This window comes from Oncorhynchus mykiss, chromosome 7, assembly GCF_013265735.2.
Source record: "Oncorhynchus mykiss isolate Arlee chromosome 7, USDA_OmykA_1.1, whole genome shotgun sequence".
In the NCBI taxonomy this organism is placed as follows: domain Eukaryota; kingdom Metazoa; phylum Chordata; class Actinopteri; order Salmoniformes; family Salmonidae; genus Oncorhynchus; species Oncorhynchus mykiss.
Genome location: NC_048571.1, coordinates 17,251,443 through 17,261,744, shown reverse-complemented (window position 1 = coordinate 17,261,744; position 10,302 = coordinate 17,251,443). Strand labels below are relative to the sequence as shown.

At 44.7% G+C, this 10,302-nt stretch overlaps 1 protein-coding gene across 3 annotated transcripts in view; it reads right to left on the bottom strand.

Moving 5' to 3' along the window:
- Nucleotides 1-1,449: 1,449 nt before the first annotated feature.
- LOC110528799 (multidrug resistance-associated protein 4) overlaps nucleotides 1,450-10,302 on the bottom strand; it is a 43,368-nt gene continuing 34,515 nt past the window's right edge. For 2 of the 3 annotated variants that reach the window (XM_036982830.1, XM_036982831.1), the window contains exons 23-29: nucleotides 4,806-4,906; nucleotides 4,057-4,404; nucleotides 3,828-3,917; nucleotides 3,532-3,704; nucleotides 3,275-3,380; nucleotides 2,424-2,558; nucleotides 1,450-2,335 (exon numbers count right to left, since the gene is read on the bottom strand). In XM_036982830.1, the coding sequence (XP_036838725.1) occupies nucleotides 2,258-2,335; nucleotides 2,424-2,558; nucleotides 3,275-3,380; nucleotides 3,532-3,704; nucleotides 3,828-3,917; nucleotides 4,057-4,404; nucleotides 4,806-4,906 (1,031 nt within the window). In that variant the 3' untranslated portion in view covers nucleotides 1,450-2,257. Of the gene's footprint in view, nucleotides 2,336-2,423; nucleotides 2,559-3,274; nucleotides 3,381-3,531; nucleotides 3,705-3,827; nucleotides 3,918-4,056; nucleotides 4,405-4,805; nucleotides 4,907-10,302 lie in introns of those variants that run through there. The other variant, XM_036982832.1, reaches the window with a different exon arrangement.

The window sequence follows — 10,302 nt, the reverse complement described above, 5'->3', positions numbered from 1 at the left end:
GGCAGCCTAATTTGGATATTTTTTCAGGTCTGAAAAAGATCTGTTCAAAAGACCAATTAGTGGAGAAAAATATCAGAATCAGGCTGCCTGTCTAAACGCAGCCTACTTGGCCTTTATGCACTGCCCCAAAAAATAAAGGGAACACTAAAATAACACATCCTAGATCTGAATGAATGAAATATTCTTAATAAATACATTTCTCTTTACATAGTTGAATGTGCTGACAACAAAATCACACAAATTATCAATGGAAATCAAATTTATCAACCCATGGAGGTCTGGATTTGGAGTCACACTCAAAATTAAAGTGGAAAACCACACTACAGGCTGATCCAACTTTGATGTAATGTCCATAAAACAAGTCAAAATGAGGCTCAGTAGTGTGTGTGGCCTCCACGTGCCTGTTTGACCTCCCTACAATGCCTGGGCATGCTCCTGATGAGGTGGCGGATGGTCTCCTGAGGGATCTCCTCCCAGACCTGGACTAAAGCATCCGCCAACTCCTGGACAGTCTGTGGTGCAATGTGGCGTTGGTGGATGGAGCGAGACATGATGTCCCAGATGTGCTCAATTGGATTCAGGTCTGGGGAACGGGCAGGCCAGTCCATAGCATCAATGCCTTCCTCTTGCAGGAACTGCTGACACACTCCAGCCACATGAGGTCTAGCATTGTCTTGCATTAGGAGGAACCCAGGGCCAACCGCACCAGCATATGGTCTCACAAGGAGTCTGAGGATCTCATCTCCGTACCTAATGGCAGTCAGGCTACCTCTGGAGAGCACATGGAGGGCTGTGCGGCCCCCCAAAGAAATGCCACCCCACACCATGACTGACCCACCGCCAAACCGGTCATGCTGGAAGATGTTGCAGGCAGCAGAACGTTCTCCACGGCGTCTCCAGACTCTGTCACATGTGCTCAGTGTGAACCTGCTTTCATCTGTGAAGAGCACAGGGCGCCAGTGGCGAATTTGCCAATCTTGGTGTTCTCTGGCAAATGCCAAACGTCCTGCACGGTGTTGGGCTGTAAGCACAACCCCCAACTGTGGACGTCGGGCCCTCATACCACATTCATGGAGTCTGTTTCTGACCGTTTGAGCAGACACATGCACATTTGTGGCCTGCTGGAGGTCATTTTGCAGGGCTCTGGCAGTGTTCCTCCTGCTCCTCCTTGCACAAAGCAAGGCGGAGGTAGCGGTCCTGCTGCTGGGTTGTTGCTCTCCTACGGCCTCCTCCACGTCTCCTGATGTACTGGCCTGTCTCCTGGTAGCGCCTCCATGCTCTGGACACTACGCTGACGGACACAGCAAACCTTCTTGCCACAGCTCGCATTGATGTGCCATCCTGGATGAGCTGCACTACCTGAGCCACTTGTGTGGATTGTAGACTCCGTCTCATGCTACCACTAGAGTGAAAGCACCACTAGCATTCAAAAGTGACCAAAACATCAGCCAGGAAGACTTAAGTTTTTATTAAAATACAATTTCACAATATTATTGTACAAACTTCTATGTAAGGAAAATCAATATCTGAAACTTGTAAAAAATAGGTACTGTTGCTATTGGTACATAAGAATGCCTTTGGGAAAACTTACATCCACTACGAAAACATTTAAAAACCAATGGACTCAATGTAGTTTGAAAAAAATCAAAGGTCTCCATACGGCCTCATTAGGGGACACGTTTGTAGTTCAATACATTGATAGGTAGGTATTCCTGCTTTTAAATGATCTAGATCTGCCCTTACAACCATCACTCATGTAAACAACGTGAGACTCACTTTGGTCAAGAAATTTTCAAAAATCCCTTATAGTATAATGACAGCATGTCTTTTCATGTGCGTACAATGGTGAAGTGTAATTTTCCGTTGCATTTATAGTATATGAATACACACGCCAATTAGTTCCATTGCCCAGTAAAGTGATTGCAGAGACAGTGCAGCATGTCAGGATAGTGTACCCTGTGCAGTAAGATAAATCAATAGGAGTAGCAGCAGTTCAAATAGTGAACGATTTGAGGCACAAAGTATGAAAATGCAATGCTACTTCCATTGTTGTGTATTAAAGATGCAACACACATCAGCAAAGTGTCAATAAGGAAATACAGTTCCATAAATCTTTCCTGATTTTGCATGCAAACAACTTATGCATTAAAGCATTTCAGCTTTTTTCCTTTTGACCAATCAGCTCTGGAAAAGATCTTATGTGATTGGAAAAAATATAAAATTGGGCAGATATCTCTTTCTGCTCGTCCCTGCACCGTCACACAGCCGTCTCAAAGAAGACCACCACTCCGTTGGCCATTTTTGGACCATGGCTGTTGCCGTTGTTCATATATGCCTGAATGAAAACATTGTGAATTGGTAAAGAAATCAAGTTAGGTTGAGAGAATGTGTGTGCTGTGTTGGGATGCAGTGTCAGTGCTCACCTGTTTGGCTGATTCCAGCAGGGAAGCTGCCTCAGCCTTGCCCGTCTGCTGGACTATCCTGTAGAGGGCACTCTCCTGGTTCTGAAGCAGGACGTACGGCTCGTCAAACTCCTGGATCATACCAGCGCCTAGCACCTGAAGGCAGGGTCAAAAGTCAGTAATTCAACCTGGCTAAACTGGTCTGTAGTGAAATATGGGGTTCCCAAACTTTCACTCAGGCCCCCCTTCCAGCATTGTGGAACACCCCGTCTTTCTATGGGCAAGGGCACTGTTCATAAACTGTTCACACCCCTCTTATTTACCGTATTTCCTGCAATTCTTCATTTTGCCATGGGAATCAATAGGCTAAAAAACTTTAGCTGACATGGCCTAGATGATCTGGACATTTCTGACAAGTTATAAATAGCTCTAAGGTCTGCAATGTCTGTCACGTCGAGGAAAACTGCTGATGCACTACCCAATTTCGAAATTGCACCTTGTGCATTCTACTATTACAACTTCCAGGATTAAGTTTAAATTCAGACTGTTCCTTAACAATTTTTTGGGGTGGGGGGACCCCCTCGGGTGCTCCGCATAGTTTGGGGACCACTGATCTTGCGCTGTTTACAATAGAGTAACCCTACTTCACTCTTCACTGGCTGAATTACTCAGCACCTTCAGAGAAGTGTAAACAGGGTAAACTCATTTCACTAAACAAATATAGGATAAGATCTCAGATCAACCTGAAATGAAAGTGAATAAAAGTACATCTCTCAACCTGCTCAGTCTCGTTTTTTTATCTCATATATACATGACTGATGAGGTGTGTGCGTGTGACAGATATACATCTATTTGATGGGAAGAGCTCTCACCAGAATGCGGTCGCTGTCTATGATGGTGTTGAGGCGGTGGGCGATGGTGAGAACGGTGCACTCCCTGAACTTGTCTCGTATCGTCTTCTGGATCAGCTCGTCTGTTCTACGAACACAGACAGACAAACAGTTCAGGAAAGACACAACCAGGATAAAGAAACACAATCACGCTTTCATTGACTACTAGATGCCGCCCACTCAAAGCACATCAGCTGCCTAAAGGACAGACTGTGTGTGTGTGAGAGGCAGCTCTGTACCTGGGGTCCACGTTGGCTGTGGCCTCGTCTATGATGAGGATGCGGTTTTTCCTCAGGACGGCCCGGGCCAGACAGACCAGCTGCCTCTGACCCACACTGAAGTTGGAGCCCGACTCGGCCAGAACTGTCTCCATCTTATTGGGCAGCTCCTCCACCACAGACTTCAGCTGGACCTGGAGAGGAAAGTTACTGGAGTAAGAGCCTGATCAATGCCACCAAAAACACACATTAACCTGTATGTCAATACGTGAGAGTATGTCCCGTTACTGTATCAATAGAAGTCTGAGGAGCAGTACCTCTTGGAGAGCGTTCCACAGGTCCTCGTCTGTGTGCTGGCTGAAAGGGTCCAGGTTCTTCCTCATGGTGCCGGTGAAAAGCACTGGGTCCTGCAGAACAGAGGGGCCACAAGCAGAAAAATGTAATAAGCTCTAACAGAGCCATATCTGAACTAGAAGCCTTTCCTTTACTACATTCAGAAGGACTAAGGGACAGAGCAGCCACAGAAGACCCACCAACAGTAGCTACCTGAGGTATGATGGACATCTTCTGGCGCAGGTCATGGAGGCCGATCTCGGAGGTCAGAACTCCATCAATGTAGATCCTGCCCTCTGGCTCTGCCAGGCGGAAGAGCGCCGATACCAGGGAGCTTTTCCCCGCACCCGTCCTGCCCACGATGCCAACCTTTTCTTTGGGCCTGAACATGGCCTTCATGTCCTTCAGGACCACAGGTCCGTCTGAGCTGTAGGAGAAGCTGACTCGGTCAAAGGTGATGAGGCCTTTGCTCGGCCACTCAGGAGGAGGACGCTTCTGGGTTTCCCAGGGTGCTTCACTCTCCAGCTCTGTGTACTCCACCACCCTCTCCACTGACGTCATCTGAGGATGGTAAATAAATAACCATGTCAATCAAACAAACCTGGTTCTAATCTCATTTACCAGCCTACTCTTTGAGGCTGGGAACGTGGTTAACCTTGGTCTAATGCTAGTATGGCTTCTCAGCACTAAATTATAAATCTTTAAAGAACTTAAATTCCACACGCTACATTCTTAAGTGAGCTGTTTCAGCTGAACATTCCTGAATGACATGATGCAACTAAAACCCTTCTGATTCTAATGAATCTTATTTCTACAGGTCACTGGCGCAGATCTCTGGGTTTGATTATTTTCCCTGTGGAAATTCATTCCCAGGTAAAATCTTTCAGATACTGTAAAAGGTCCTGGACCTGGGGAGCTGGGGGAGGGACAATACCAGAGTTAGGACTTTGACGTGATCTTACCATGTTCTCCATCTCCGCACTCTGACGAATGGTCCATTGGAAGTTCCCAAGAAGGGTGACTGCGTAGGACAACACCAAACCCACAGCTCCCGCCTCCAGCCCTGATTTGAACATTTACTCAATTCATTGGCTACACAGCATGTCAACAACCAGACGCCATGGATTACAGACAGCATCCGCATTCAGCTAAAGGCTAGAACTGTCCCTTTCAAGGAGCCGGACACTAATCCGTACGCTTATAAGAAATCCCGCAGCAACCTCAGTCGAGCCGTCAATACAGCACTAAGATCAAATCCTCTGGCACTGGTCGGATGTGGCAGGGCTTGCAAACGATCACTGATTACAAAGGGAAACCCAGCTGCGAGCTGCCCAGTGATGCAAGCCTACCAAACGATCGAAATGCCTTCAAGGCAAGCAACACTGAATCATGCATGAGAGCACCAGCTGTTCCGGACGACTGATCACACTCTCCGTAGCCGATGTGAGTAAGAACTTTAAACAGGTTAATATTCACAAGGCCGCAGGGCCAGACGGATTACCAGGACGTGTACTCCGAGCATGCGCTGACCAGCTGGCAAGTGTCTTCACTGATATTTTCAACCTTTCCCTGATCTAGTCTGTAATGCCTATATTTCAAGCAGACCACCATAATCCCTGTGCCCAAGAACACCAAGGTACCCTGTCTAAATTACTATGGCCTGTAGCACTCGTATCTGTAGCCTTAAATGCTTTAAAAGGCTGCTCATGGCTCACATCAACACCATCATCCCAGACACCCTGGACCCAACTAATTTGCATACCACTCCAACAGATCCACAGATGACGCAATCTCTATTGCACTCCACACTGCCCTTTCCCACCTGGACAAGAAGGAACACCAATGTGAGAATGCTGTTCATTGACTACAGCTCAGGGCTCAACATCATCATACCCTCCAAGCTCATCAATAAGCTAAGGACCCTGGGACTGAACACCTCCCTCTGTAACTGGAACCTGGACTCCTTGACAGGCCGCCCCCAGGCGGTGAGGGTATGCAACAACACACTAACCCTCAACACAGGGGCCCCTCAGGGGTGCGTGCTTAGTCCCCTCCTGTACTCCGTTCAATCATGACTGTGTGGCCGCACACAATTCCAGCACCATCATTAAGTTGACAACACGATGGCGGTAAGCCTGATCACCGACAATGATGAGACAGCCTATTGGGAAGAGGTCAGAGACCTGGCAGTGTGGTGCCAGAACAACAACCTCTCCCTCAACATCAGCAAGACAAAGGACCTGATCATAGACTACAGGAAACGGAAGGCTGAGCACACCCCCATCGACGAGGCTGTACTGGAGCGGGTCGAGAGCTTGAAGTTCCCTCTGTGTCCACATCATTAAGGATCTATCATGGTCCACACACACCAACACAGTCGTGAAAAGGGCATGACAACACCTGGTCTCCCTCAGGAGACTAAAAAGATTTAGCATGGGTCCTCTGATGCGCAAAAGGTTCTACAACTGTACCATTGAGACCATCTTCACTGACTGCATCACCACTTGGTATGGCAGCTGCTTGGCATCTGACTGCAAGGCGCTACAGAGGGTAGTGCGTAAGGCCCAGTGCCGAGCTCCCTGCCACCCAGAACCTCTATGCCAGGCAGTGTCAGAGGAAGGGCCTAAAAATTGTCAGACTCCAGCCACCCATGTCAAAGACTTCTCCTTATTGCAAGGCAAGCACTACCGATCCACCAAGTCTGGAACCAACAGGCCCCTGAACAGTTTCCTCCCAAATCCATAAGAGTGCTAAGTAGTTAACCTCTTATGGATCCCTTCGCACGCCAATCCCTTTAGCGGGATCGATTTGACAACATCCAGTGAAATTGCAGCGTGCCAAATTCAAAAACAGAAATACTCATAAGAATTCATAGAACATACAAGTGTTATACATTAAAATACAGCTTAACTTCTTGTTAATCGAGCCGCAGTGTCAGATTTCAAAAAGGCTTTACAGCGAAAGCAGACCATGCAATTATCTGAGGACAGAGCCCCGCATATCAACACATGAAAATCATATTTCAACCAGGCAGGTGCTACATAAAAGATTTAACGATATAATTCATGCCTTACCTTTGAAGATCTTCTTCTGTTGGCACTCCAAAATGTCCCAGAAACATCCCAAATCATCATTTTGTGCGATAAATTCCTTCTTTATATCCCTAAAATGTCAATTTATTTGGCGCGTTTGATTCAGAAATACACTGGTTCAACTCACCCAACATGCCTACGAAGTATCTAATAAGTTACCTGTAAACTTGGTCCAAACATTTCAAACAACTTTCCTAATCCAACCTTCGGTATCCTAAAACGTAAATAATCGATACAATTGAACTTTTTATGGCTGCAGGGGCAGTATTGAGTAGCTTGGATGAAAGGTGCCCATATCAAAACGGCCTGCTCCTCAGTCATTGTTGCTAATATTTGCATAGTATTGTTAGTATTGGATAGAAAACTCATTTTGGCAGGCAAAATCCTGAGTTGAAATCAAAACAGGAAGTCAGAAATCTGAGCTTGTATGTATTCACCAGTCCCCAATGAAATCCCCTTGAGATATGAATGATGTTGCACTGCCTAGGGGTTCCACTAGATGTCAACCTTCAATAGAAATTATAATGAGGCTTCTATGTTGTTGTGGGAGTGAATGAGAGAAGAATATATCAGATGTCCATCAAGCAGCCATTTTGTGATCGCACTTTTTCCTCATGGTAGTCACTTGCGTTCCACGAAGACAAGAAGGAATACTCCGGTTGGAACTTTATTGAAGCTATACGTTAAAAACATCCTAATGATTGATTCTGTACTTAGTTTGAAATGTTTCTTCGACCGGTAATATCACTTTTTGAAGTTTTTGTCCGATATAACGCTGACCAGAATTAGCGATTGGATATGTATACCAAACGCGCTAACAAAATAAGGTATTTGGACATAAATAACAGACATTTTCGAACAAAACAGACATTTATTGTGGACCTGGGATTCCTGGAGTGCTTTCTGATGTAGATCAAAGGTAAGGGAATATTTATCATGTAATTACTTGTTCATGTTGCGGCTGTGGTGTTTTTACTTTTGAGCGCCGTCTCAGATTATTGCATGCATTTCTTTTTCCGTAAGGTTTTTTAAAAATCTGACACAGCGGTTGCATTAAGAAGAGGTATATCTATAATTCCATGTGTATAACTATATTATCATCTACATTTATGAAGAGTATTTCTGTTGAATGATGTGGCTATGCAAAATCACTTGATGTTTTTGGAACTAGTGAATCTAACGCTCCAATGTAAACTCAGATTTTTTAAATATAAATATAAACTTTATCAAACAAAACATGCATGTATTGTGTAACATGAAGTCCTATGAGTGTCATCTGATGAAGATAAAATTAATCACTAACCTTGAATTATCTTTATTTCTAGTTTTTGTGAATGTTATATTTTGCTGGAAAATGGCTGTGCTTATTGTGGTTTGGTGGAGACCTAACAATCGTTTGTGGTGCTTTCGCTGAAAATACTACTTGAAATCAGACACTTTGGTGGGATTAACAATGAGAATAGCTTTAAAATGATATACAGTGGGGCAAAAAAGTATTTAGTCAGCCACCAATTGTGCAAGTTCTCCCACTTAAAAAGATGAAAGGCCTGTAATTTTCATCATAGGTACACTTCAACTATGACAGACAAAATTAGAAGAAAAAAAATCCAGAAAATCACATTGTAGAATTTTTAATGAATTTATGTGCAAATTATGGTGGAAAATAAGTATTTGGTCACCTACAAACAAGCAAGATTTCTGGCTCTCACAGACCTGTAACTTCTTCTTTAAGAGGCTCCTCTGTCCTCCACTCGTTACCTGTATTAATGGCACCTATTTGAACTTGTTATCCGTATAAAAAGACACCTGTCCACAACCTCAAACAGTCACACTCCAAACTCCACTATGGCCAAGACTAAAGAGCTGTCAAAGGACACCAGAAACAAAATTGTAGACCTGCACCAGGCTGAATCTGCAATAGGTAAGCAGCTTGGTTTGAAGAAATCAACTGTGGGAGCAATTATTAGGAAATGGAAGAAATACAAGACCACTGATAATCTCCCTCGATCTGGGGCTCCACGCAAGATCTCACCCCATGTGGTCAAAATGATCACAAGAACGGTGAGCAAAAATCCCAGAACCACACGGGGGGACCTAGTGAATGACCTGCAGAGAGCTGGGACCAAAGTAACAAAGCCTACCATCAGTAACACACTACGCCGCCAGGGCCTCAAATCCTGCAGTGTCAGACGTGTCCCCCTGGTTAAGCCAGTACATGTCCAGGCCCGTCTGAAGTTTGCTAGAGAGCATTTGGATGATCCAGAAGAAGATTGGAAGAATGTCATATGGTCAGATGAAACCAAAATAGAACTTTTTGGTAAAAACTCAACTCGTCGTGTTAGGAGGACAAAGAATACCATACCTACTGTGAAGCATGGGGGTGGAAACATCATGTTTTGGGGCTGTTTTTCTGCAAAGGGACCAGGACGACTGATCCGTGTAAAGGAAAGAATGAATGGGGCCATGTATCGTGAGATTTTGAGTGAAAACCTCCTTCCATCAGCAAGGGCATTGAAGATGAAACGTGGCTGGGTCTTTCAGCATGACAATGATCCCAAACACACCGCCCAGGCAATGAAGGAGTGGCTTCGTAAGAAGCATTTCAAGGTCCTGGAGTGGCCTAGCCAGTCTCCAGATCTTAACCCCATAGAAAATCTTTGGAGGGAGTTGAAAGTCCATGTTGCCCAGCAACAGCCCCAAAACATCACTGCTCTAGAGGAGATCTGCATGGAGGAATGGGCCAAAATACCAGCAACAGTGTGTGAAAACCTTGTGAAGTCTTACAGAAAACGTTTGACCTCTGTCATTGCCAACAAAGGGTATATAACAAAGTATTGAGATAACAAAAGTTTATTGACCAAATACTTACTTTCCACCATAATTTGCAAATAAATTAATTAAAAATCCTACTGTGATTTTCTGGATTTTTTTTCTCATTTTGTCTGTCATAGTTGAAGTGTACCTATGATAAATTACAGGCCTCTCATCTTTAAGTGGGAGAACTTGCACAATTGGTGGCTGACTAAATACCTTTTTGCCCCACTGTAAGACACATGTATGTTTTAGGAATTGTAATTATGAGATTTCTGTGATTTGAATTTTGGCGCCCTCTATTTTCACTGGTAGTTGTCATATCGATCCCGGTATCGGGATTGCAGCCATAACAGGCTAAAACGGGATAAACTGTGTTCAATACCAGACGAAAACGTGAAGTAAGCTCCAGGTCGCGCGCACCAAAACAGTACAGTCCACCTGGAGTGACACATGGAAATAACAGGACTACTTCTTAATTTCTCAAAAGAAAAACATTGACCAATTACAAAAGACTTGACATCTAGTGGAAGCCATAGGAACTGCAACCAGGTTC